Source organism: Drosophila miranda, chromosome 3, assembly GCF_003369915.1.
Source record: "Drosophila miranda strain MSH22 chromosome 3, D.miranda_PacBio2.1, whole genome shotgun sequence".
Taxonomy (NCBI): Eukaryota; Metazoa; Arthropoda; class Insecta; order Diptera; family Drosophilidae; genus Drosophila; species Drosophila miranda.
In genome coordinates this window covers 20,409,795-20,436,107 of record NC_046676.1, presented here as the reverse complement: position 1 = coordinate 20,436,107, position 26,313 = coordinate 20,409,795, and the positions used below count along the sequence as shown (strand labels likewise).

The window sequence follows — 26,313 nt, the reverse complement described above, 5'->3', positions numbered from 1 at the left end:
CAACGGAACAAAGAATTGGTCGTTTTTTGAATCGAATTTGAGTTCGCCGCAGTTCGCTTTAGCAGCAATGAGTCCCATTCCATACACACTGTTGCGGCAACATTTACTTGAAAACCGTTTTCTGGTCAAAATAAAATACATAAAGGTAATTAAAAGAAGCAATCTTGTAGAAAATGCATTTATCTATGGGATAAAGCTAAGTGGGCATCTATAGCTTGAAATATAGGCAATACCCGATTCGCCGCAGTTTCGCTTTTGCAACAATGAGTCTCATTCCATACACAAACATGTTGCTAATTCCATGCACACATACCCTGGGAGAAATGGATGTTATAGAATTGTGAAAATGTTTGTCTTCCAAGGCTCAGTAGGTATCAGGATCGAGATAAATATATACAAGATACTAATAATACACATGAATAGGTAAAAAACATATCAATTTGAGAAAAGGTCTTAATAAATTGCGTTTGATCTTCATATAAAATCAACGAAATAGGGTGCACAAAGGCCTATACACGCATCATGTCTTCAAATACCAGCAACATTGCGACTGATTTTTTGTTGAACTATTTTGTTCAAACCTTGTTTTAGTCAAAATACAATAAAAGCAAGGACTAAAAACTAACCAATTGTGTAGAAAATTTATTCATCAATGGGATAAAATTATGTGGGCACGGCTAAAAGTTCTATATAGCTAGTAGTATTCGTCGGAATATCAAAATCGAGGAATATGTAAAATAGAATAGTAGAAATAGTATATTTACGGTATATTTTGAAATGAGCCAGTATCTTTTGGTATATTTCTGAGGGTCATACTGTAGAAACTGGTTTTCGCCGCGCTCCCATGGTATTTTTGTCAATTTCATCAATCTATTAATTTAATTTTCAATGTTATATAGAAATCCAATAAAAGCAAGTATTTCGAATAGGCCAATCATGTATAGAATTGATTCATCAATCGTACAAAATTGAGTGGGCATGGCTAAATGTTCCATATAGATAGTATTATTCAACGGAACAAAGAATTGGTCGTTTTTTGAATCGAATTTGAGTTCGCCGCAGTTCGCCGCAGTTTCGCTTTAGCAACAATGAGTCTCGTTCCATACACAATGTTGCACATTCCATACACACTGTTGCGGCAACATTTACTTGAAAACCGTATTTTAGTCAAAATAAATTACGTAAAGGTAATTAAAAGAAGCAATCTTGTAGAAAATGCATTTATCTATGGGATAAAGCTAAGTGGGCATCTATAGCTTGAAATATAGGCAATACCCGATTCGCCGCAGTTTCGCTTTTGCAACAATGAGTCTCATTCCATACACAAACATGTTGCTAATTCCATGCACACATACCCTGGGAGAAATGGATGTTATAGAATTGTGAAAATGTTTGTCTTCCAAGGCTCAGTAGGTATCAGGATCGAGATAAATATATACAAGATACTAATAATACACATGAATAGGTAAAAAACATATCAATTTGAGAAAAGGTCTTAATAAATTGCGTTTGATCTTCATATAAAATCAACGAAATAGGGTGCACAAAGGCCTATACACGCATCATGTCTTCAAATACCAGCAACATTGCGACTGATTTTTTGTTGAACTATTTTGATCAAACCTTGTTTTACCCAAAATACAATAAAAGCAAGGACTAAAAACTAACCAATTGTGTAGAAATTTGATTCATCAATCGTATAAAATTATGTGGGCATAGATAAAGGCCCGGTTGACAACATTTAAATCCTTGTCGCTCACATTCAAAAAAGTTCAATTTGGCGCGCACCACTCGGTATATTTTTCAAATGAGACCGTATATGAGGGTCATACTGTAGAAACTGGTTTTCGCCGCGCTCCATGTGGTGTTTTTAAGTGCTAAATGGTATTTTTGTCATTTATTAATTTCATTTTCAATGTTATATAAAAATCCAATAAATGCAAGTATTTCGAATAGACCAATCATGTATAGAATTGATTCGTCAATCGTACAAAATTGAGTGGGCATGGGTAAATGTTCCATATAGATGGTATTATTCAACGGAACAAAGAATATGAGGAATTGGTCGTTTTTTTTTAATTCGCCGCAGTTCGCCCCAGTTCGCCTTAGCAACAATGAGTCTCGTTCCATACACAATGCTGCACATTCCATACACACTGTTGCGGCAACATTTACTTGAAAACCGTATTTAAGTCAAAATAAATTACGTAAAGGTAATTAAAAGAAGCAATCTTGTAGAAAATGCATTTATCTATGGGATAAAGCTAAGTGGGCATCTATAGCTTGAAATATAGGCAATACCCGATTCGCCGCAGTTTCGCTTTTGCAACAATGAGTCTCATTCCATACACAAACATGTTGCTAATTCCATGCACACATACCCTGGGAGAAATGGATGTTATAGAATTGTGAAAATGTTTGTCTTCCAAGGCTCAGTAGGTATCAGGATCGAGATAAATATATACAAGATACTAATAATACACATGAATAAGTAAAAAACATATCAATTTGAGAAAAGGTCTTAATAAATTGCGTTTGATCTACATATAAAATTAACGAAATAGGGTGCACAAAGGCCTATACACGCATCATGTCTTCAAATACCAGCAACATTGCGACTGATTTTTTGTTGAACTATTTTGTTCAAACCTTGTTTTAGTCAAAATACAATAAAAGCAAGGACTAAAAACTAACCAATTGTGTAGAAAATTTGTTCATCAATGGGATAAAATTATGTGGGCACGGCTAAAAGTTCCATATAGCTAGTAATATTTGTCGGAATATCAAAAACGAGGAATATGTAAAATAGAATAGTAGAAATAGTATATTTACGGTATATTTTGAAATGAGCCAGTATCTTTTGGTATATTTCTGAGGGTCATACTGTAGAAACTGGTTTTCGCCGCGCTCCCATGGTATTTTTGTCAATTTCATCAATCTATTAATTTAATTTTCAATGCTATATAGAAATCCAATAAAAGCAAGTATTTCGAATAAGCCAATCATGTATAGAATTGATTCATCAATCGTACAAAATTGAGTGGGCATGGCTAAATGTTCCATATAGATAGTATTATTCAACGGAACAAAGAATTGGTCGTTTTTTGAATCGAATTTGAGTTCGCCGCAGTTCGCCGCAGTTCGCCGCAGTTTCGCTTTAGCAACAATGAGTCTCGTTCCATACACAATGTTGCGCATTCCATACACACTGTTGCGGCAACATTTACTTGAAACCCGTTTTCTGGTCAAAATAAAATACATAAAGGTAATTAAAAGAAACAATCTTGTAGAAAATGCATTTATCTATGGGATAAAGCTAAGTGGGCATCTATAGCTTGAAATATAGGCAATACCCGATTCGCCGCAGTTTCGCTTTAGCAACAATGAGTCTCGTTCCATACACAAACATGTTGCTAATTCCATGCACACATACCCTGGGGGAAATGGATGTTATAGGATTGTGAAAATGTTTGTCTTCCAAGGCTCAATAGGTATCAGGATCGAGATAAATATATACAAGATACTTGAATATGTCTAAAGAATATCAAGTTGAGAAAAGGTCTTAATAAATTATGTTTGATCTACATATAAAATCAACGAAATAGGGTGCACAAAGGCCTATACACGCATCATGTCTTCAAATACCAGCAACATTGCGACTGTTTTTTTTTTTTAACTATTTTGCTTAAACCTTGTTTTAGTCAAAATACAATAAAAGCAAGGACTAAAAACTAACCAATTGTGTAGAAAATTTATTCATCAATGGGCTAAAACTATGTGGGCATGGCTAACTGTTCTATATAGTTAGTAATAGTCCACGGAATATCAAAATCGAGGAATATGGTTTCCAATCATCGATGGAAAACGATTAACCCACTGTAGGCCAACGGGGCATTTTAATATTCCACCGAAAATAATTCAAATTTTATCATTTTAGCGCAGTTCAGGAGAGAGATGTCGATGTTTTTTTTTAAGTTCAAAAGAAAGATGGCATGGATCCACAAGAATAATGTACAATCGTTCATATTTTCCGCCATTTATCCCAAGCAGCCGAACTACTTAAATAGAGGGGGCTTGGGTGGGCCAAGTTCGATTTCCCATCGATATACGAGACGCATATAAATAGCGGTGCACTGCACACAATTTTCAGACATTTTTTTCGCGCCGAAGTGATTTTTTCCGTGCTCGACAAGGCTCAAAGAGATAATTTAAGTGAAAAGTGAAAAGTTAAAAGATCCATACAAAGACAACATGAGGGAAATCGTACACATCCAAGCTGGTCAGTGCGGCAACCAGATCGGAGCCAAGGTATGTTACTGCCACAGATTCTGTGCATGCTATTAGAAGATGGGCCAATTAAGTACAGTTGCCAAAATGGCGTCGTTTTTTGCACTGCTGCCCATGTGGCAAAAATGATTGAGACCGCCGCTGGCATTTGCCTACAAAAAACACACATACAGGCGGGGAATTATGTATACATGAAGACGTATGTTTGCGTGCGTACCGGCATCTGTTTGCCTGCTCCCCGCGAGATGCTCTTTCCTCGCTTGCAATTTCCCGTTGATCTGTGTGAGTGTGCCTCTAAAAAACTCGGACACGCCCAACATTTCTGGGAGCCTGTCTTTTATGTGCCCCTGTAATTATAGTTTTGGGTGTGTCTGCCTGCAGTTACATTCATCTGTACATACACAGAAAAATGAACGCTAGCCAATGCATGAGTCATTTTCCCTCAAACAAATACTTTCTCAATTTTCCTCTTGAATGTGAAAGCAACTCGGGCTCACAGATGGTGAAGGGTTTGCACAGACATAGCACACATACTTCCAAACAGTTCTCATATACATAGTATACATTTTCTACTAGTTTGGCTGCCGGTTTTTGCCGCTATGCTTCTAAAGAGAAAACATGACGTCATTTTAACCTAAAATGGCTGAACCGGTTGTCGGTGACCGGTCGTATAAGAGAGAACTATACATATTTTTGAGTATAAGTATGTACTCATTCTATCGATTGTATGTTCATACAAATCGCTATTTTTGCACTCTTGGAGCGGCTTGGCTTCTATCTTATCTACCATGAAAACATTTTCTTTTTTTTATTCATGACAGTCCATACAAACACAGTCGCACCTTCCGTCCATGTGTAAGTGTATGTAGGGGGAAAATCTGCATTTGCTTGTGTGGAGAGGCAGAAATGCAACTTTGGTTTATTTTTATGAGCGAGAAATTTTTCTGCTGCAGAGGCGGCCAAAATGGGGGTAACCATATAGAGGAATTTGCCGCATACTTCGCGAACTCTCGGTCTCTCCTTCCAACTCCATATTTTCTTCTGGACACACACACACATAGAAAAAAGGGCGGTGCTGCACATGCGTGCAAAAAGGACTGGGACGGGGAAAATTGATGACGAATCCTCTGTATCATCGTCTCCTTCGAGTCCTTTCCGGGAAAATCAATAGCCGTGTCCTGAAAACAACCCCTGAAAAAGCCTAAAACTTCTGGCAGCTGCAACATAACATTTGTTGTGCTCAATGTAAGACTTTATGTGTGTGTATCACCGACGCGGCTTAAAGAGGTTCGGAGAACTGTATACGTGTGTATGTATATGTAGAAGAGCTACCACACAATACAACCTTTTTTTATGAATGTCAACCACGCAGTTTTCTCTGTATGTTTGTATGCATGTACATCGTCCTCGCCTTTCTATCGACTTATTTTAGTTAATTATTTTATTTGTTTACTCGACATAAACAACGAAGCAAACTTTTTTTGTCACTCGCGGTGACGCAATGCCCTGAAAATAGTCGATCTATGCGCCATATGGTCGGTACGCTGAGCCAGAGTTGCAGCTTAACCTCAACCACCGCCAACGCCATTGCCGCTTGCCGTCGCCGTCTGGCCTAAATGTGTGTGTGGGCTGTTTGTGTGTTTGTGGTTGCCCCCGCGCCGGTGATGTAAGCGCACTGGGGAAATGTATGAGTGGGAGGAAGGGGGAAGAAGGAAAGCCAAGCCAAGCCTGAGGTCGCCCTGAAAGGTGCGTGGGGTGTCAGGGAAACGGAGAATGGGCGGGGCTGATATTTCCGTCGCCGGCCCACACTGACAATTGCAGAGTCCAATGCCAGACACGACAGATTTGCTCCGAGCTGGGCCCACGCCAGATGACGTTATCGTTGTCGACGCCGGTGTCTGTGTCGGCGGAGTCTCATGAGCCAAGCAACGCACCAAAAATGGCATCGCCTGAGATATGTTAATCAGAGCTCGGGCCATACATAGGTACACAGGCAAACACAGTACATACACATTGTACATTGAATATAGCGCAGACATCTCGAATGATTAGTCAGACCATCAATCAATACTCATACATTTATTGAACTAAATTGTTAATTATGCATTTTCTTTGGTTTCTTTTCGTTATAGTTCTGGGAAATTATCTCCGACGAACATGGCATTGATGCCACCGGTGCCTACCACGGCGACAGCGACTTGCAGCTGGAGCGCATCAACGTGTACTACAATGAGGCGTCCGGAGGCAAATACGTGCCCCGCGCCGTCCTTGTCGACTTGGAGCCCGGCACCATGGACTCTGTTCGGTCCGGCCCCTTCGGCCAGATCTTCAGGCCCGACAACTTTGTGTTCGGACAGTCCGGCGCCGGCAATAACTGGGCCAAGGGTCATTACACAGAGGGCGCCGAGCTGGTCGATTCCGTGCTCGATGTCGTGCGCAAGGAGGCTGAATCCTGCGACTGCCTGCAAGGCTTCCAGCTCACACACTCCCTTGGCGGCGGCACTGGCTCCGGCATGGGTACCCTGCTGATTTCCAAGATCCGCGAGGAATACCCCGACAGAATCATGAACACATACTCGGTTGTGCCCTCGCCCAAGGTGTCGGACACCGTTGTGGAGCCCTACAATGCCACTCTGTCGGTGCACCAGCTGGTCGAGAACACAGACGAGACCTACTGCATCGATAACGAGGCTCTCTACGATATCTGCTTCCGCACCCTCAAACTGACGACCCCCACATACGGCGACTTGAACCATCTGGTCTCGTTGACCATGTCCGGCGTTACTACCTGCCTCCGCTTCCCCGGCCAACTGAATGCTGATCTCCGCAAACTCGCCGTGAACATGGTTCCATTCCCACGTCTCCACTTCTTCATGCCCGGCTTTGCCCCACTCACATCCCGCGGCTCCCAGCAGTACCGCGCCCTCACCGTGCCTGAGCTGACCCAACAGATGTTCGACGCCAAGAACATGATGGCTGCCTGCGATCCCCGTCATGGTCGTTACCTGACTGTCGCCGCCATCTTCCGTGGACGCATGTCCATGAAGGAGGTCGACGAGCAGATGCTGAACATCCAGAACAAGAACAGCTCCTACTTCGTCGAATGGATCCCCAACAACGTGAAGACTGCCGTGTGTGACATCCCGCCCCGTGGCCTGAAAATGTCCGCCACCTTCATTGGCAACTCCACCGCCATCCAGGAGCTCTTCAAGCGCATCTCCGAACAGTTCACTGCTATGTTCCGTCGCAAGGCTTTCTTGCATTGGTACACCGGTGAGGGCATGGACGAGATGGAGTTCACTGAGGCCGAGAGCAACATGAACGATCTGGTCTCTGAGTACCAGCAGTACCAGGAAGCCACTGCCGACGAGGATGCCGAATTCGAGGAGGAGCAAGAGGCTGAGGTTGATGAGAACTAACTTCTCAATTCGATGTTTTGCGAAAAATAAAACCAGGACAAAAGTTCAGTTGTAAAATGTTTCTTTTAACAACGTAATCAATAAAGTCAGATCCATTTTGTTCACATGTCTAATTGTTATTTGCAATATTTTTGTGGTCCTTGAGTCATTACATTGGGGTCAATTAATGAAAATGATCTGATTACGTTGAGCTACATAAGAGTTAAGAGTTCAACGAACTGTTGAAGGATGGGTTTTTGACTAGACTAAACGTCTACATATGTACAGACTTTCCATTATAGGGCGTGCTGAGAACGCGGCCATTGATTTGGGCATTAATCAATAACCATTAGCAGATTTTAACCTGCCCCAACTTTATATAAGTTATACCCAGAAAATGCCCATTATTCAGGAATCGGACTGGATTGGAGGTGATTCTATTCTGTTTTCTTTCTAAAATCGGCCAACCTTCATCATAAATCAGATAAGTTGATTTATTAAAATATTATCGCCAAGTATGACGTCACAAATATATTGTAAGAAGTTGTTTGGCTTTCCAGCACTATTGATTCCAGGGATACCAGGTATGTATGTGTATGTATACATACCACTTACGACTTAATTTCTGTATATTTTGACGTCGAAATTGGGTTTATATTTACGGTATATACTTAATCAACCAATCAATTAAAGTTAAATTTCAGAACATAGGGTATAGAAAATTCCAAACGCACCTTTTTTAAACTTCACTCTCTCAAATCGTTCTTCTCTGCATAATATATTCCAATGGATTGCACTCATGTTTTTATATGGTAGGTACTTTACCTCCTCGTCACTCATTTACTTTAAAAAAATTCCACTTTGGCGCGCAGCTCTATCTATAATTTCCCTACATGTACTTTACATGTAGCAAATGTGTACCTAACATGTAAAAATAGGAAATTTGTGTTGACCTTTGTTGTTTAACCCTTATTTTAAACAAAATCAAATAAAAGAGACTACTCTTGTAAAAAATTGTTTCATCAATCGTATAAAATTATGTGTTCAGGGCTGAAATTTCTAACTAGTTAGTAATCTTAAGTCGAACATAAAAATCGAGGAATATGATTCTCTATCATGTACAGCGAACGATTAGACCTTTGTGTAACTCCACGAAAATTATAAAATTTTGACTAACTTTAACGCAGCTCAGGTGAAAGATATCATGGATATTTTGTTTTTAGGAAATTAACTCAAGTTATTCACCTGTTCAAATAAAGGAGGGTTAAGTGGGTTAAGCTGGATTTTTATCGGTACATTTACGGTATATTTTGAGTGTCAGACCGTATATCAGGGTGAACGTTTCTGGAATTTGTAATGTTAGGTTAGGTTCAGGCGGTAGCCTGGGGGAGTGATGAAACCCTCCCAAGCTCACTTGGACCTGTAGAAGGTCCGTTGTGGTGCCGCATGGGCGTGTGCCCTTTCCCAGTGCTTAAAAAAAACCGTGGAGAAACAGGCTGTTGCAAATTAAGGGCAGTCCCATCCGGAGGCTTGGATGAATCTGGACAAGGTCCCCGGTTTGATTTCGGACAGGTCCGAAATGTCTGTGAGGAAAGCGGCCCCGAGAATACGAAGACGACGATTTCCAAGGGCCGGGCAGTGGCAGAAGAAGTGGGGGACCGATTCCTCCTCTTCCTCGTCGCGACAACTCCTGCAGAAGTCGTTATGAGGGATTGACAGTCTAGAGGCATGAGTGCCAATCTGCCAGTGTCCCGTAATGGCTCGAGTAACTGCAGAGCACTGTGCTCTGCTGAGCCTATACAGCTCGGCTGAGCGATTCTTCGATCGATATGGCCATATCAATCTTGAGATTTTACAGGAAACGGTTTGCTGCCATCTCCTATTGGCATTTTGCTCGAACAATTCGTGCGTGAGGAGCCTGCACGTAGCCAGAGGCATCGCTACCTGCTCCCTCTCCATAAGGAGAGGAATTGTAGTACCCTGCCTTGCTAGCTCGTCGGCGGCGTCGTTCCCCTCGATGTCCCTGTGGCCTGGGACCCATATAAGGAAAAGGTCTAACTGATCTGCGATCTCGTGCAGAGACCTGCGGCAGTCATTTACAGTCGCTGAGTTCGACGATATTGAGCCTAGAGCTTTAATAGCTGCTTGGCTGTCCGAGAAAACGCACACTAAGTGCGTGTCTAGAAGTAGTTTGAAGACGATGGAAATGGCCTCCTTGATGGCTACAACCTCCGCTTGGAACACACTGCAGTGGTCCGGGAGCCTGAAGCAATGACTGATGTTCAGCTCGCTGCAGTAGACTCCGCCTCCCACGCGGCCGTCTAACTTTGAGCCATCAGTGTAGAAGTGAACCGCATTTGCGGGTCCTGGTTCGCCCATCTCCCAGTCCTCCCTAAGTGGGATTGATACCTGGAAAAGCGTCGAGAGGTGATCACTAGGGACACAATAATCTGTCCTCTCTGGTAATTGCGGGTGTCTCGTCAGGATTCCCGAGTGCCCAACCGCGGACGCTTTCCACAGTCTGGCTTCTCTCATTCTGAGTGCGGAAAGTGTTGCCACTTTCTTTCCCATGAGATCTATGGGGAGGAGGTCCAGCACAGTATCCAGGGCTTCCCCTGGAGTAGTGCGTAGCCCGCCAGTTATGCATAGCTCTGCCATGCGTTGAACTCTGCTGAGTTTATTGAGGCATGTCCTTTTGTCTAAGGCTGGCCACCATACTACCGCTCCATAGAGCATGATCGGTCGTATGATGGTGATGTAAAGCCACCGAACTATATAGGGGGTCATTCCCCATCTTAGTCCGATGGCTTTCCTGCAAGTATAGAGGGCTACTGTGGCCTTCTTTACTCTATCCTCTATGCTCAATTTCCAATCGAGCTTTCCATCGAGGATTAGACCAAGATACTTGGCGTTGTTGCTGAAGATTAGCGCTTCCCCACATAGTCTTGGGGGAATCAGTGCCGGAACTTTGTACTTCCTAGTGAAGAGCACCAGTTCCGTTTTAGACGGGTTGACGCCTAGACCGCATTTGTCTGCCCATTTTGACATCTTCATGAGAGTGCTTGTCAGGCACTCACACAGCGTCTGCGGGAATTTACCCGAGAATGCTATAGCAACATCGTCCGCATACGCCACCACGCGGCAGCCACCCCCCTCTATCTCCCGCAGCAGTTCGTTCACTGCCACGTTCCATAGGAGGGGCGAGAGGACTCCGCCCTGCGGGGTGCCTCTACTGACAAATCTGGTGGACGTTGACGTCCCCAGTGATGCCTCAACCGTCCTGCATTGTAGCATCTGATCGATCAGGCTCACCGTCCGGGAGTCAACCCCCAGGTCCGTCAGTGCACCCGTGATGGCGGTCGGGAGGATGTTATTAAAGGCGCCTTCTAGGCGGAATATTTACCGTGAGATGCATCCCCAAAAGCCGTTCCATCGTCTTCAGAAGGAAGGACGATAGACTTATGGGTCTGAAATCTTTGGGGGCAGTGTGCGAGGGCTTGCCTGCCTTGGGGATGAAGACGACTTTGGTGTGAAGCCAGGTTTCCGGGATATATCCATGGGAGAAGATTCCCTCGTATATCCTTTTGAGCCAATTAGTGGCTTTTTGTCCAGCGTGAATCAGTTGGGCAGGGATGATGCCATCTGGTCCCGCGGATTTGTATGGTTTGAAGCTTTTTATTGCCCAGGAAATGTTCTCCTGGCTTAGCAGGTTCATGATAACACTTGAGGCAACGGAGGGAGCCGCGATGTAGTGTGGTCTGTTTTCATCGCAGCCGGGAAAGTGGGTGTTAAGGAGAAGATTTAGCGACTCATTGCTGGACGTTGTCCATGATTGGTCGGCGTTCTTCAGGTAGCCCAGAGTGGGTGTAGTCTTCGAGAGAACTTTGCGCAAGCGCGAGGCTTCCGAGTTATTCTCAATGTCGCTACAGAACTTACGCCATGAGGCGCGTTTGGCTTTCCTCAGTTCTTTATTGTAAACTGACAGACTGGCCTTGTAATCGGCCCAGTTCTGCTCAGCGTTTTCAGCCTTAGCTTTATTGAAGAGTCTTCGGGAGGCTTTCCGGAGTTCCCTCAGTTTCGGATTCCACCATTCAGGTTTCTTCCGGCCTCTGCTCTTGCTAGAGGGGCAGGATTTATCGAGCGCCTCATTGCAGGCGTCGGTAAATAGTTTAACAAGATGAGTCGTGGCTTCCCTGGAGATCTCCTCCTCAGGTGGAGTCTCAGGGAGAACACGACAGAGGTGGTCTGAGTACTGAGCCCAGTTTGTCCGCCTAAGGTTCCGAAATTGAGCTGGTCTCGGTAGTGAAAAAGAGAATACGGTTTCCACGTACCTGTGGTCCGAGAAGGAGTGCTCTTCCAGGACCCTCCAGGATACGATGTTCCCGTGTAACTCATGAGAGGCAAGTGTGAGGTCCAGGACCTCCTTGCGGTTTTTAATAATGAAGGTGGGATCACTCCCCCTATTTAAAAGGACCATCTGAGTGGTCAGTAAATAGTTGAAAAGGTACTCACCCCTTTCGTTGGTGTCAGTGCTTCCCCACTGGCAGTGGTGTGCATTGGCGTCGCACCCTGCGATTAGGCCGGTGTCCTTGGCCTCGCAGTCTGTGATTAGCGCCCTGAGCGCCTGTGGAGGGGGGTCTGGTTGGTCGTGACCCATGTACGTGGAGCAGATTCTCAGTGAGCACCCCTGGCCTTCGAGGCTCACTGCTGTTTGGTCTTCATTGCTGAAATTTGGGAGCAAAAATAAGTGAAAATCTCTTTTTGCAAGTTTTACCTGCGGAGTCAGCTACGTATAGCTTATAGTCAGGAGTCCTCAGACCAGAGACCCTGTTTCCGAGGATCCAGGGCTCCTGAATGAGGACTATGTCGGCTCCACCCTTGGCTAGGTGGAGCAGGAGAGCAGCGCATGCTGCCTTACAATGGTGGAGGTTTATCTGCAGGAGTATCAGTGACATTCCTGAGGTTCACCTCCACCATTGTCCTGTCGTGGTCGTTCTCCGAAGAGTCCAGCTCCTCCGCGACCCCGATGTGCTTGAGATCCCTAGAGAGATCGCTCACGTCTGACACGTAACCATCTAGGATGTCATCCGACACCACTGATGTCACGTCTGACACCGCAGGCTTGATCTCCATACTAGGGATCTCCGGGGGCTCCAGGTCTGGCTCGACCGTCGGTTGCATGCCTTTGGAGTCGGACTTGTACGGTACTACGACTACCTTCTTGTAGCCGTAGTCCACAGCGCCCTCCGTGTCGTGGAGAAGTCTGACCGACTCCTCGTTCAGGACGAGGATGATTTGGCGCCTCTGCCCGTTGCTCTCCTCTACCTTGGCCACCTTCCAATCGGCTGTGGGAAGGTGGGGGTTGCAGACCTGCAGAATCCGGAGAATCTTATCCGGCTCTGCAGGCTTCGCCGAGACCCACGCTCTGGCCCTCGGCTTGCTGGGGATGTCCTCCCACTTCACGACCTCCAGCTGGGCTCCTGGGTAGACCTCCTTGAGCGACGCTACCGCCTTCGCGTAGAGGGCCGCCGAGCGAGCATCTTGGCAGGCGATGGCTGTCACCCTGCCTTGGTGCCACCCGGCGTCCTCACACTTGGGCGGAGGTCCTCCATTCTCCTCCAACTCCTGGAGGAAACGGTCTTGGAGCTCGTTTTCCACGAGGTGCCACTTTTCCCTAGGGATCTGCCCGTCTTTAGAGCCCCTGTCTAGGACTCCAATCAGGGTTTTTCCCCTCGCCACCTCGGCAAACGAGCGGTTGCTCAGTGTCTTCGTCCTCTTGGCCTGTTGGACTTGTGTGGCGGTGTCCTCCTCCGAGCGTTGCCGCTTGCTTGAGGCCTTGGCTGTGGCCTTGCCAGCTTTGGCTGGCTGGTAGTCGGGCAGGACTGTCTGGCCCATCGCCGCGATTCGATTCCCTGGGCAGACGCCAGGAACACCGGGTCGTCGTTGCCCAGGATGAAGGCCGCACGTCTTTTGTCCTGGAACTTGGGCCTATCTTTCGAGGCAGAGGCGCCGCCTGCCGGGGTTGTCAAGGGGTTCCCGGTCCCAAGGGGTCCGCCAGCCGCGATATCGCTCTGCATGGTCGCCCCCCCGGTAACCGGGTCGCCCTTGGGGCCCCCCGACGTGGATTGGCCCGATTGGCTTTTCGGTCCTCTCCTCACAGCGCCTGCTGCCTCGAGACGGTGGACCGACTTAGTCTCCTTCCCCGTCTTTTTGGGCACTGGTTTCCCAGATGCGTTTGTAGAGGGATGGTCTTTTCCCTCCGGCACTTTAGGAGGAGTGCCGTGCTCCTTTGCGGTGTTTTTTGTTTTTAGATTTAAATTTGGCATACTGATCCCACGAGTAGGCGGGAAGGGGTTAGTCGCCCGGGGCATAGCCCGCGTGCCCCGGGAAGCCTTATTTAAAACTGGAGGTCGGCAGGTATCCAGAGTCCGCATATAAGCGACCGAGCACCCCCTCGGCCATGCATCCCTCGGCATATGACAGTGTCACCTTGGATTGGGGTTATTTCACTGAGAGTTTTCTTCTCTCCGCCCGACTACAATTAGCCAGCATCCTGACAGAGACATGACCGTACCAGGACCTGTTTCGAGCCGCCCTCACGGGGAGAGTATAGTCGCACTTCCGCCGGTGTGTACAGTTACGGCGGGTGCCGGTTCGCTCGTGCCCACCTGTATCCTATGACGCGGAGCACAGTCGCCTTGGATCCAGGGCAAGCCATGAACCCGAGGCGCCTGTGCCCCGTTCCGAGTCTACAGTTGTGACGAGCCGACCCGACATCCGTTTATCCCCCTGTAGCACCCGACGGCTGACGGCTGACGGCTAATACTTTTCGATATTTTTTGAGGTAAACATTAAGCCGATGGTATATTTACGGTATATCGGTCAATTTCATCAATCTTTAAATTTCATTTTCAACGGTATATAGAAATCCAATAAAAGCAATTATTTAGAATAGGCCAGTCAAGTAGAAACAAGGTTCATTAATTGGATAAAATTAAGTGGGAATGGCTGAGAGATCTATATAGCTGGGAATATTCGACGGAATATAAAAAACCAGGAATTCGTCGTAATAACCGCTTGACAACAATGATTCCCGGCAACACTAATGTTTATACCCTAGGGAAAAGGATATTATAGAATTGAGAAAATGTTTGTCATCCCAGGCTCCATAGGTATCACATGAGATGGCATATTTTGGTATACTTCTGAGGTATATTTTTCCGATAAGTCAGTATATTCTATCGAAACAAGTAAGATGAAAAAATAAATAAAATAGGGCGAATTTTTGCAAATAAATGCTTTTTACCGAAACCTGTACCCACAAAGATGATAGCAATGGATGAGCAGCGCAGCGACAAAATCTATGGCGGATGCGAGGGTCCAGACGCCATGTATGTCAAGCTAATTTCGTCGGACGGCCATGAATTTATTGTAAAACGGGAACACGCTCTCACCTCTGGAACCATCAAGGCGATGTTATCCGGCCCAGGACAATTTGCCGAGAACGAGGCTAATGAAGTGCACTTTCGGGAGATTCCGTAAGTTCAATCCAAACTGCAGTCCCGCTAGCAACTGGGGGCTATCTTAGGCCGCATAATCCATTCTGACCTATTGACCGGCGGCGACTTTGCACAATACATACACACATCATTCCATAGAGGCATGCATGAATGTGTGGATAGACATTAGTGCTGAAACACACTAAACTTAAAGAAAATGCCCACAGGTTCTTTAAATGATAATCAAATCGTACATTCTGCATACGTTTTGAGGACACTCGTGCTTTTGGGATTACCAACCACCGACTGAGCTGATATTCGTGTTGTTTCTTTTCAGGTCGCACGTCTTACAAAAGGTCTGCATGTACTTCACTTACAAAGTACGCTACACCAATAGTTCCACTGAAATACCCGAGTTTCCAATTGCACCAGAGATCGCATTAGAACTTTTAATGGCGGCTAACTTCCTAGACTGCTAAATTATTGGTTAACTTTATATACTTTATTATCAATTAAACAAGGGGAAAGCAAACTTGAATGAAGCCTAATTTTTGCCTGTGTTAATTTTTAATGAATCAAGATGATTGTCTCTGTAGGCGAGAAAAAAATAAAATTCTGTTAATTTCTTAAACGACAATAATTCCTTGTTTAAAAATAACCCTTTTATTTAACTCAAGAAACATTCGCAGGCTTTGAGCATCATTTGCTATGCTTGGACTTGGCTTTGGAGGCGTCCTTGTTGCTTAGCATGGCGAACCGCATTTGCTGGACCAGCCACTGGACACCTTCGCCGAGGCCCTCGCCGGATATAGCATTGCTGGAGCAGATGTGCCAGGGTTTCTCCTTGATGTTTTCCAAACTGAGAGCTAAAAAGTTATGGTCGTTATGTATTTACTGACACACGTATTTATGAGTAGAACTGGGAGCACCTGCTGCTATTTTGACGCTGGATAGGGAATCCTCTGCGTCCGATTTGTTTCCATAAAAAAGAATTGGCACAGTTCGATTGCACAAATGGGGATGCTGTAGCACCAGATCCAACTCATCTTTCACCACAACTGAAATGTAAAGGATAGCTGAGCAATTGGATGTGGAATCAATGTGAATTCATGTTAAGATACCGAATCTCATGCGATCACTGGAGTCAATGACGTATATAATCCCCTGGCAGTTCTTGAACTGATGCTCCCAAAGGTTCCTGTAGCGTGTGGCGCCCGACATATCGATCGCCTTTATGCTAACTCCTGCCATGCCTGTGGAAGAATGATAGATATTCATGAATGGAAGAGGTAGGCATAGCATTCGTCCTGGCGGAACTTACTGTAAAACTGCTCCACCATAAAGCCCACTGTGGGAACCATAATGGCTGACTGGTCACCCGGTTTCTTGAAGTGGTTGATTATCGTGGATTTGCCGCTGTTGTTCAGGCCCAGCACTAGAATCGTCATTTTGTCCTTTTTGATTTTAATCAAATCGGCCAAATTGTGCAACATTCCCATTTTACTGTTTGACTGGCATCCGCCGCAATTGTTTATAAGCTTCACTACGATGGTTCTGACATGTTTGGCCCCGCAAAGGACTTTGGATTGCCATGGCAACAATATCCTGTGTGAAGGCATCGATTTATTGAAAGTTTCGACTGCCTTCAACTTTAGCACCTGCTACTACCACTCCCCCTGTGGCCTGAAAAATTTCAAGTTCACCTTCTGGCTGACTTTGGCCAACTCGCCCTCGCCCACACCTGAACAACAACTGGGGCATTGAAACATTAACACTGCTCGAGTATAGTATGTACATGTAGCATATCGAGCTATTTCTTCGTGGATTATTTCCTAATATCAATCTAAATCATAACTTATATAAAACATGAATAACTTTTCGACAGAATCCAAGTTTTATTGTAGAATTCATCTTAAAAAAACATTGTTACGATAGGAGCTTCTACTGTTTCTTGCTGTTCAGAATGATGCCATCGTACTTCTGCTGGAACCATTTCATGGCATCCTCCTTTGTCAGGCGGTGAGGGAAGCCCACAGTTCCGGACTTGCGCTTCCTGTGGTTCACATTGTAGCCTGAAACGGTGTAAAAAGAATAGGTAAGAAATATGCCAACAAGGTTTGGGAAAAATTCAGATAATGTGGAAATTGTACCGTATGGATTCGCATTAGTGCAAATCCCTTTGAGCACATCTTCATTTCTTTGCGCACATTTACTGAGTATCAATGCCTAGTCTGGCAGAGATACCTAATTAAGTGCACATTCGCTTTACGGCGAAGTTTTTCTCTTGCTTACCTGGACGGCCCAGGACGACGTAGAAGTCCAGACCATAGATACCGATCGAGGGATCGTACTTGATACCCAAATCGATATGTTCCTGGATGCCGAAACCGAAGTTGCCGGTGGAGGAGAAGTTGTCGCGTCTCAGCTCGTACTCGCGCACCTTCAGACCACGCTCCAAAATCTCTTCAGCCTTGGCGCCGCGCACGGTGCAGTGGACAGCGATCTTCTCATTACGACGAATGCCAAAAGAACGCACTGTGTAGCGGGCCTTGGAGAACACTGGCTGCTGGCCAGTCAGCTGCTCCAGCACCTGTGTTTGAAGACAGTTTTTAGTTTACTTGAACAGACAACAGTCGTGTGTACACAAAAGAATAGTTACCTTAGCGGCACGGGTCAGCCTATCACCGGATTCACCAACGCAGATGTTCAAGCACAGCTTCCTGATGTGCAACTCGCGCATCGGGTTCTTCGCCGGGTCGCGCTTAATTTTGGGTTCCTTCTTAGCAACGGCCTGGAACAATCAATGAATTTCGTTACTTGGGAGCCGTATTCGCGTTAAATATAGCTTCGGGTGGCATATTGCAGACGTCCACATAGTTTTGACGGTTCCACTTTTCACAAATATAGGTGAATAATAGCCGATGCGGGGCAATTTATACGCCACTCAAAATTTCGTATAAACCTACCGCCATTATGGTATGTGGGAAAGAAAGGAAAGAAGCGTGTTACAGTTCAGTGTCATCTAGAGACAGTAGAGCCTGCAAAACCATCGATATTTCAATGTTACAATATTTGAAGACTATCGATGTTTTTCCTCTGAAATGCGAACGGTGCGATGTGATTGACTTTGTAGGTAATTTAGGAAAATTTTAAGAATTTTAATTGGTTCTGTATTATTCCGTATGATGCAGTCTGTGGAAATATAAATATTTTCATAATATTTTCGGAAGATGTACGTAGGACCTGAGTACCCCTCTTATTTTTATGACTACCACAACTGTCACTATTGAATGATATCGATGTTTCCCTCTACAATTTTTAATAGCATAGCTAATAGTTGCCATGAAAAAGAAAAAACATCTAGAAAATTATAGCCTAGATAGACTAACTCAGACGAAATATTTGGTCGACCAAATCAGGGATGATATTCGTATGGAAGCGATATAAAATGAGATCGAAAGTAAAGAGATCTGTACGATATTAACTACGACCGTACTAGAATAATATGTCGGCATATCCCGGAAAATACCAAACTTCTTAGTGCCAATGACCATTGCGTTCTTGTAAAACTGGAGCCGTTCAAAATTTCCGTTGGGCCCATATATTTACTTTTGAAGTCATTACCTTAATTTGGTCGTAAATGACTTAAAATTAAATCAGAAATTTTAAACACCATTTTAACAACTAAAGATGTTAGAATTAGAATTAGCACCCGGAGCAATAGTCGTATGCCACTGCATTTCAATTTAAGAGAGGGGCGCAGCATTAAAACTGTTTTAGAAAAAGAATGCAGTGATAGTTAGAGACAATGCTCTAGAATTTATGATTTTTTTATGGAATTGGAGGATTTGCAACTTAAGAGAAACGATAATGAAAAAACTGGGCCTAAAAACTTACGCCCTTGGTAATAATAGTGTAGTGTCATTTTTTTGACTATACATATGTAATATTAGGCTTATTAACCAACAGGTTGACTATCTTGAAATTAATGCATTACAGACTTTTTGTAATAAATACTAAATATTTAATTGGACACTCACAAACATCAATATAAGTACAATTAAAGCAGCACATTGAAAGGCAAGTAAACAGTAGACAAATTAAGACATAAATAATACCCCCATACCCATTAGTTAGTAGTTCGCAATTTGAGACTAAATATATTTGTAGGAATCTACGCCTCGCTCTTTTGCCGATTCTGCATGACCTGGCGCAGTTGCGGGAACGTGCTTTTCGTCTGTGCTGGATGAACACGAGCGCACAGAGACGTGAACGGCTCGTACAATGAAGGGCGTTCCATGGCATTGACTGTGTAGTGCTTAATACGCTCCCGCTGGCACCAGATGTTTGCCCGGTCCATAATCTTTTCGACGGGATTAGGCGTTGTTGGTGGTGTGTCCCTTTTAACCCGGGCTCGCACATTGGCCAGTACAATGACAGGGATTTCCTTCTTTTCCTTATGCTTGTCAATGTCTGACTTAATGTCTGCCAGCATATCTAAGCTTCGTGGATCAATGGGGTCATAGACCAATACAAAAGCATCAGGGAATTGTAAGTAGTGCCGCGGCAATTGAGCCGCCTGCTCGCCCTGCAGTCCAGCTGTGTCGTAGATGCGTAATGTTTCACGAGCCCCTCCACGGCCCGTGTCGCAGCTGGCAACATAGATGTCCTCAATGGTAGGATGGAGTTCCTGAAGAAAAAATATTATGTTTTAAATGCACGCTTTCACATTTATGAATTCAGTTTAGGTCTTTAGCGGGGCAGGAGGTGTATCGCAGTACTCGTGACGGTGTTGATTCTCAAAACGACACTGCATGCACACATCCCTTTTAGTGCACTCTTACAATGTCTACGTTTCATTAAATGAATCAAAACCAATTTCCATTCGAAAATAGTTTTTGTTTGTATCCAGCACACTGCACACACACTGTCCCACTTAGGCCGTGCTAAATCTCGTTTTGTCCACTCACTGTGTCTGGATTTAGGTTTCCATAAACCAACTGCTCAATTACTGTTGTCTTACCAACGCCTTTCATGCCACATACCAACACTTTGCCAACTTTACCAACTTTTGCGTTGAGCATTTTATTTTTTACGTTTTTAAGTCTTGTAGGGATGTCATATATTTAATTATCGGTGCACAAAAATATCGGTAGTTAAAAACTAATAGGCGTTTTATTTTGAAAATAAAAATTGCAATACACACATTTTGCTTGTCAACCGGTTGTCACTATGATTATAGATGTCAAAAATATCAAAAACGAGGAATATGTATAATAAAACTTGAAATCGTCAGTAAATCTACGGCATAGTTTTTAAATGAGACGGTATATTTTGGTATATTTCTTGGGTCGGACGGTATATTTGATCGAAAATCAGCGGTCACACTGCTGCAAAAGTTTTTTCCGACGCATAATTTCCGCACTTTCGACGTGAAAAACCAAAAAACCTATTAAAAAACTGTAAAAAGACAGCTTAAAACAGTTCTGTGCCTTTCGCGACGTCAAAACTGGAGGAAAACGTATTTCGTGGCTGGAAAATAAACACTTAAACATTGCTAGCGGCATCTTAGAAAATTCGCTTAATTGGTTATTGAATTTTCAACCCCGACGAAGAGAAAAAAATCAAGATTCCCTTAACTACAAGCTAACAATAGTGGGAACGAAGTTGAGTTGGTAAATTGAATTGAAATGAGTGAATTTCAACCGCAACAAGGACAGAGTATCAGTCAATCCCAGGCGTTGGCTCAGGCGATACAGCGTGCCAAGCAGGTAAGAAGAAGAATACATACGCGAAAACGAGGGAAAATTCATTTATTTCTGTACACACGTTTTGTGTGTATCTGCCATTCGTTTGCAGATAGCGGCTAAGATCCAACCCAGCCAGCAGGCAGGCGGTCCAGGAGGACCTGGAGCAGGACCATCACCACCTTCTGGTGGCGGCGGGCCGGGACCCGGTGCGGGCAACAGCTTCAAGAGGCACAACGACGACGGCGATAGCGGACCAGACTGCAAGCGCTCTTTTGGCAGTCCGGACTACGGCCACAACAACAACTCGAACATGAGCAGTAGCAGCGGGGGCGGTGGAGGAGGCGGAGGGGGATCAGGTCCGGGCGGTGCAAACATTACGCAAGCCATTGCCCAGGCAGCTGCAGTGGCTGCTCGCCTGGCGGCATCGGCCGGAACAACGTGCGAGGAGCAAATCCGCATACCCGAATCCATAGCGAATGCCTTTATGGGACGTGGCAGCAACGACACCATCACTCATATCCAGGCCGAGTCGGGGGCTAAGGTACAGTTGATGCCGGAACAGGAGCGAGTCATTACATTGCGTGGCCAACGGGACACCGTGTCCAAGGGGCGAGATATGATCCAGCAGATGGCCAGCCGCGGTGGTGGCGGAACCGTGGAGGTACTACTAACCATCAACATGCCGCCTCCGGGACCCAGTGGCTATTCGCCCTACCAAGAAATCATGATACCCGGAGCAAAGGTGGGCCTGGTCATTGGCAAGGGTGGCGACACCATAAAACAGCTGCAGGAGAAGACGGGAGCCAAGATGATTATCATCCAAGACGGACCCAATCAGGAGGTTATCAAACCTCTGCGCATTTCCGGCGATCCGCAGAAGATCGAGCATGCTAAGCAGATGGTCTTGGATCTCATCGCCCAGAAAGACGCACTGGCTCAGCAGCAGGGTGGACGCGGGGGCGGTAGTGGCGGAGGAGGCGGTGGTGGCGGAGGCGGTGGCCCTGGCCTCGGCTACAACAACTTCAACAATGGCAATGGCGGCGAGAGCGTAGAGGTCTTTGTGCCAAAAATCGCCGTCGGCGTTGTCATTGGCAAGGGGGGAGACATGATCCGAAAGATTCAAACCGAATGCGGCTGCAAGCTGCAGTTCATCCAGGGCAAGAACGATGAGATGGGCGATAGACGCTGTGTGATCCAGGGCACACGCCAGCAAGTCGAGGACGCCAAGCGGACCATCGATGGACTGATCGAGAACGTGATGGTATGTCGCACTAGGGAGTAGGAGGCAATAATCTAATCAAAATTTGGTTCATTGACCTCTTTCTATTCTATTCGACAGCAACGAAATGGCCTGAACCGCAATGGGAATGGCGGCGGCTCCCAAAGTGGCGGCGAAGGAAACTCCAACTACGGCTATGGCTATGGCGTAAACCATGCCCAGGGCGGGCGTGAGGAGATCACATTCATGGTGCCAGCATCCAAATGCGGTGTAGGTTGAGAACAAACCTCCTCTGGCCCTCCACCTCCCATCTTAACTGAAATTTTTACCTTGCAGATTGTAATTGGACGTGGCGGGGAGACGATTAAGCTGATCAATCAGCAATCCGGCGCCCATACTGAAATGGATCGCAATGCCAGCAATCCGCCCAACGAGAAGCTGTTTAAGTCCAAGGGCACCACCGACCAGGTGGAGGCGGCCCGTCAAATGATTTCTGAGAAGATCAACATGGAGCTCACTGTTATTGCCCGCAAGCCCATCGGTGGTGGTGGTGGTGGCGGTGGAGGCGGCGGTGGTAATGGCTCTGGAGGTGGACCCAGCAATTCCCATCACAGTCAGCAGCAGGGCGGCTATGGTGGACCCAATCCAATGCAAGGCGGCGATGCGAATGCCGGCGCTGCAGCAGCGTACCAGCAGCAGCAACAGCCCTGGGGTCCCTATGGCCAACAGGGATGGGATCCGTCTGCGGCCCAGCAACAGCAGCAAATGGCAATGGCCGGTGGAAATCAGGGCGGTGGACCTGGTGGCTCCGGTGCGAACGCTGGGCAGGACTACTCGGCCCAGTGGATCGAGTACTACAAGTAAGAATTTTAAGCTGGTCTCCTCCATACACATCCGTTTAACAAATCAATCAACTCACAGGCAAATGGGCTGCCATCGCGAGGCTGAATTGATCGAGCAACAGATGAAGGCCAAACAAGGGGGCGGAGCACCTGGTCCCGGTCAGCAGGTGCCGCAGCAGCCACAACAGCAAGTGCCGCAGCAGGCACAGCAGCAGCAGGCATCCGGCGGCAACAGCGCTGACTATAGCGCCCAGTGGGCCGAATACTACCGCAGTGTGGGCAAGCACGAGGAGGCAGAGGCGATTGAGAAGACGTTGAAGAATAAGGTGAGTCGAACAAGTGGTTGAGATCTGGTTAAACAGTCGCTAAATTCTGTCGTTGGGGCACTTTTGATGCCTTGCAGCAATCACAGAACGGTGGACCTGCTGTTGGCCAAAGCAATGCGCAAAACCCCAACCAAGGCGGCCCCAATCCCGGCCAGCAGCAGCAGCCCAATCCAGCGGCGGCAGCCGCGGCCGCTGCTGCAGCAGCCGGTGGCTATGCACAAGGTATGACTCCTAGCCAATATGCACAATATTCACAGTATTACGCTGCTGCGGCTGCGGGTCAGCCCCAAGCACCACCGCAGCCCGGCGGTGGTCCGCCCGCTGGTTATCCCGGTGGATATCCGGGTGGTGGCTATGGCGGCTACCCGGGTGCGCCGGGACAACAGCAGCAACAGAAGCCGCACAAAAATGACAAGCATTGATAGCGATTCGGGATGTGATGTGGCGAGGAGATCGAAGTAGGAGTCGGAGTCGGAGTAGAGATGGTAGCTGTAGCTGGAGTGGAAATTACTCCACTTAACGGATGTGGCAGGTGCCTTGAATTGGGTGAGTGACAACCAAGTGACAAACCGTAGTCCCAGTAGTTGATAGACGGAACATTTCTTTCGTGTTGAACTGAAAATAGCTGCCATTAAATAATTGCTTTACGTATATTTGCTTTACCTTTCTGCTTTAATTGCCTGCTTCATTTTAGTGATCAGCCCTTCCCTCAACTTTTAATGTTTACATACGTACTAGTACAATATATATGCTTTCACTATGTGATATCCTAACCAAATCTCGTTTACCATGCGTACAACTCTTTGCAGTGATCTATTGTTCCACTATGTCCTATGTCTTTTATCCCCCACAAGCTAGCAAAAAATAAAAGCAAAACACAAGAGTAAAAGTTTTTAACCGCAACAACAGCAATACGAAGAATCACAGAGAAGGGATGAGACGAGATGAGCGCACAGAAGGGAAGGGAAGCGAATTCAGAGAGAAAGAGAGACCGGATCCATCAGTCAAACAAGTCAAATCATTCTAGCTTGTGGCGTCGCACTTTTGCATAATTGTAAATTAATATATTAACACTATGATTTCTCCATTAGTACATAAGTAAGCCCTGAAAGTCGAACTCTACTTTTATATTTGTAGTTATATTTATCTATAAACCAAACTGAAAGAAAAGATATTGCCTCTGCTGTCCATGTTCAATAGCACAGAGCCATACAAACACACAGTAGACTCAAACCAAACCAAGCCAAGCCAATCCAATCCGTTTTTGGTAACATATAGTACATCTATCTGCATATGTATATCTGAATATAATTTCTTTCCTCGTCAAGCGAAATGAATGAGCGAACGGCAGTGGAGAGTGGAGAGTGCTGAGCGTTTTTTACACTTGAAAGACAACATTTTTGAGAGTTTTCAAATTGCAATAACTAAAATATATAGAATTATATTAATATACATCCATATACTTACATACATATATATTACCTATATATCGAATGTAGCTCATAAATGATGATCGTTTTTGATATATGAACATATTTCTCTCGTACTTAGCTTAGTGTTATTACAAAAACCGATTCAAGCAATACACGAAGTTCGATATCTGGTGATCTGGTAAGACTTTTCAACTTGTTAAATGTACTCTTCATAAGATTCTGAAAGTCCAGGGCCTTGTCTGAAATGTTTGTTAAGTGGAGTGCAGTGGAGTGGAGTGGATATTGAAACTAAACCGAATTGATTTGATGATAATAATTAAACACATGCTCGTTCAATATATAACTTTCACCTTTCAGTTTGTGGAGAAGATATACCTTACTTAATAGCCTTACGATCAACCCAAGATTCAATACAATTAGACTTGATTTCGTACTGTACTCTATTTTCTGTACTATATATAGGACTATATCGTATCTTAACTGGTGAAACTATTTTCAATATGTATTTTCTTTAAAACAAAAACTCATTTCCCAAGGTACAAGGAATAGAATAATATCACGCCACATTTCCACCATATATTTCAATATCTACATATATTACCATATGCCACCCTATATTATACATACATATGCCAACATATATGTACTTTCAGAGGGGCCATTCTTCAAGCCAGTTCATAACAGAAATCCGAAAGCAAAACTCCAGAACAGAACTCCTTTACACTCTCTAATTGAACATGAACAGATACGAAATATTAAATTGTAAAAGTGTCAAGCTTGGTAAGATCGTGTGTTCTTGTTACTGTCTATCTATATAAAATATATTGATATACAAACGTACATATATGCAAATCTAACAATGATATGATAAAACTTACCCATATGAAAAGTTGGTCTACCATAATATTTAAACATTAATTTGAATAATCTAAACTAAGTTTTACGTCTCACCAATACATCTGAATGTTGCAACAGCAGATGAACAACAACAATTTGTAAACGCTGGCCGGCAGGGCAGGCTCAGAGCTCAATGCGGATCTGATCTGCCCGCAGCCGTCGAGACATTGAATAAACATTTAATATAATACCATATATAATATATATCCCACATATATATATACTTATTATAAATCTATTCTCAGCATATGGCACTCAACAGTGCTCTATGCCCCATTGCGTTTCTATTGACTTTAATGTTTTTTTGTCTCTTTTTCCTATTGACTATTGTCTATTGCCATAATTGAAAGTCGTTTCTCGAGCGTATTTTCAGGGGCGCTGTTGTGGTCTTGGCGTTGGAGAATATCTGGGGGCACAGGCAAAGGACAGGCTTTAACTTTTCCTAGTCGATTGATTGGTTGATTGATTAATTGCTTGCTTCAGTGCCACGATCGGTATGCCTTGAAAAATATTGGAAATTTACGATTTTTACATATACAATTGCCTTATCTTATCGAAATGCACTTTTATAATATTGATATTTGATTGATATGATTACGCTGACATATGATATACATGAACATCTATTTTTGTGTGCAAACTTTACATATATATATATATAT

At 44.9% G+C, this 26,313-nt stretch overlaps 6 protein-coding genes across 8 annotated transcripts; 3 read left to right on the top strand and 3 right to left on the bottom strand.

Moving 5' to 3' along the window:
* Positions 1–4,136: 4,136 nt before the first annotated feature.
* On the top strand, positions 4,137–7,819 carry LOC108160223 (tubulin beta-1 chain). Its single transcript, XM_017294073.2, has 2 exons — positions 4,137–4,308; positions 6,420–7,819. The coding sequence occupies exons 1-2, from the start codon at positions 4,252–4,254 to the stop codon at positions 7,704–7,706; spliced, it is 1,344 nt and encodes a 447-aa protein (XP_017149562.1). The 5' UTR covers positions 4,137–4,251; the 3' UTR covers positions 7,707–7,819.
* A 7,019-nt stretch (positions 7,820–14,838) lies between these two features.
* On the top strand, positions 14,839–15,821 carry LOC108160449 (elongin-C). The gene is made up of 3 exons (XM_017294460.2): positions 14,839–14,935; positions 15,012–15,223; positions 15,522–15,821. Exons 1-3 carry the CDS (start codon positions 14,870–14,872, stop codon positions 15,661–15,663), a joined length of 420 nt encoding a protein of 139 aa, XP_017149949.1. The 5' UTR covers positions 14,839–14,869; the 3' UTR covers positions 15,664–15,821.
* A 3-nt stretch (positions 15,822–15,824) lies between these two features.
* Positions 15,825–16,967, bottom strand: LOC108160447 (ADP-ribosylation factor-like protein 6). The gene is made up of 4 exons (XM_017294458.2): positions 16,506–16,967; positions 16,306–16,437; positions 16,114–16,242; positions 15,825–16,050 (listed from the first exon to the last, which is right to left on the bottom strand). The coding sequence occupies exons 1-4, from the start codon at positions 16,801–16,803 to the stop codon at positions 15,884–15,886; spliced, it is 726 nt and encodes a 241-aa protein (XP_017149947.2). The 5' UTR covers positions 16,804–16,967; the 3' UTR covers positions 15,825–15,883.
* Positions 16,968–17,055: 88 nt separating this feature from the next.
* LOC108160448 (60S ribosomal protein L11) lies at positions 17,056–18,244 on the bottom strand. Its single transcript, XM_017294459.2, has 4 exons — positions 18,151–18,244; positions 17,844–17,975; positions 17,477–17,774; positions 17,056–17,256 (listed from the first exon to the last, which is right to left on the bottom strand). The coding sequence occupies exons 1-4, from the start codon at positions 18,154–18,156 to the stop codon at positions 17,126–17,128; spliced, it is 567 nt and encodes a 188-aa protein (XP_017149948.1). The 5' UTR covers positions 18,157–18,244; the 3' UTR covers positions 17,056–17,125.
* Positions 18,245–19,185: 941 nt separating this feature from the next.
* On the bottom strand, positions 19,186–20,338 carry LOC117188314 (NF-kappa-B inhibitor-interacting Ras-like protein). The gene is made up of 2 exons (XM_033391961.1): positions 20,155–20,338; positions 19,186–19,874 (listed from the first exon to the last, which is right to left on the bottom strand). The coding sequence occupies exons 1-2, from the start codon at positions 20,266–20,268 to the stop codon at positions 19,359–19,361; spliced, it is 630 nt and encodes a 209-aa protein (XP_033247852.1). The 5' UTR covers positions 20,269–20,338; the 3' UTR covers positions 19,186–19,358.
* Positions 20,339–20,545: 207 nt separating this feature from the next.
* Positions 20,546–25,853, top strand: LOC108158780 (far upstream element-binding protein 3). 3 transcript variants are annotated; one of them, XR_001775278.2, is made up of 7 exons: positions 20,546–20,955; positions 21,044–22,195; positions 22,274–22,423; positions 22,490–23,013; positions 23,075–23,321; positions 23,399–23,867; positions 25,408–25,853. XR_001775278.2 is itself a non-coding variant. In XM_017291454.2 (6 exons), the coding sequence occupies exons 1-6, from the start codon at positions 20,875–20,877 to the stop codon at positions 23,741–23,743; spliced, it is 2,499 nt and encodes an 832-aa protein (XP_017146943.1). In that variant the 5' UTR covers positions 20,546–20,874; the 3' UTR covers positions 23,744–23,872. The 3 variants fall into 3 exon arrangements, 1 of the variants encoding a protein (XP_017146943.1); XR_001775277.2 differs by having other exon boundaries at positions 24,131–25,848; XM_017291454.2 differs by lacking the exon at positions 25,408–25,853 and having other exon boundaries at positions 23,399–23,872.
* Positions 25,854–26,313: the final 460 nt, after the last annotated feature.

What these genes read in the sequence shown, in the direction of transcription:
- LOC108160447 (XM_017294458.2), bottom strand. Translation starts at nt 16,803, where the DNA reads ATGCCTTCACACAGGATATTGTTGCCATGGCAATCCAAAGTCCTTTGC. An exon ending in CAGTGATCGCATGAGATTCG is followed by an intron (nt 16,243 to 16,305) that starts GTATCTTAACAT and finishes TTTACATTTCAG; the next exon opens with TTGTGGTGAAAGATGAGTTG. An exon ending in CAGCGTCAAAATAGCAGCAG is followed by an intron (nt 16,051 to 16,113) that starts GTGCTCCCAGTT and finishes ATAACTTTTTAG; the next exon opens with CTCTCAGTTTGGAAAACATC.
- LOC108160448 (XM_017294459.2), bottom strand. An exon ending in GGCTGACCCGTGCCGCTAAG is followed by an intron (nt 17,775 to 17,843) that starts GTAACTATTCTT and finishes CTTCAAACACAG; the next exon opens with GTGCTGGAGCAGCTGACTGG. An exon ending in CGTCGTCCTGGGCCGTCCAG is followed by an intron (nt 17,257 to 17,476) that starts GTAAGCAAGAGA and finishes ACACCGTTTCAG; the next exon opens with GCTACAATGTGAACCACAGG.
- LOC108160223 (XM_017294073.2), top strand. Translation starts at nt 4,252, where the DNA reads ATGAGGGAAATCGTACACATCCAAGCTGGTCAGTGCGGCAACCAGATC. An exon ending in GCAACCAGATCGGAGCCAAG is followed by an intron (nt 4,309 to 6,419) that starts GTATGTTACTGC and finishes TTTTCGTTATAG; the next exon opens with TTCTGGGAAATTATCTCCGA.
- LOC108158780 (XM_017291454.2), top strand. Translation starts at nt 20,875, where the DNA reads ATGAGTGAATTTCAACCGCAACAAGGACAGAGTATCAGTCAATCCCAG. An exon ending in CGATACAGCGTGCCAAGCAG is followed by an intron (nt 20,956 to 21,043) that starts GTAAGAAGAAGA and finishes ATTCGTTTGCAG; the next exon opens with ATAGCGGCTAAGATCCAACC. An exon ending in AGAAGACGTTGAAGAATAAG is followed by an intron (nt 23,322 to 23,398) that starts GTGAGTCGAACA and finishes GATGCCTTGCAG; the next exon opens with CAATCACAGAACGGTGGACC.
- LOC117188314 (XM_033391961.1), bottom strand. Translation starts at nt 20,268, where the DNA reads ATGCTCAACGCAAAAGTTGGTAAAGTTGGCAAAGTGTTGGTATGTGGC. An exon ending in GAAACCTAAATCCAGACACA is followed by an intron (nt 19,875 to 20,154) that starts GTGAGTGGACAA and finishes TTTTTTCTTCAG; the next exon opens with GAACTCCATCCTACCATTGA.
- LOC108160449 (XM_017294460.2), top strand. Translation starts at nt 14,870, where the DNA reads ATGGCATATTTTGGTATACTTCTGAGGTATATTTTTCCGATAAGTCAG. An exon ending in AGTATATTCTATCGAAACAA is followed by an intron (nt 14,936 to 15,011) that starts GTAAGATGAAAA and finishes GTACCCACAAAG; the next exon opens with ATGATAGCAATGGATGAGCA. An exon ending in GTGCACTTTCGGGAGATTCC is followed by an intron (nt 15,224 to 15,521) that starts GTAAGTTCAATC and finishes GTTTCTTTTCAG; the next exon opens with GTCGCACGTCTTACAAAAGG.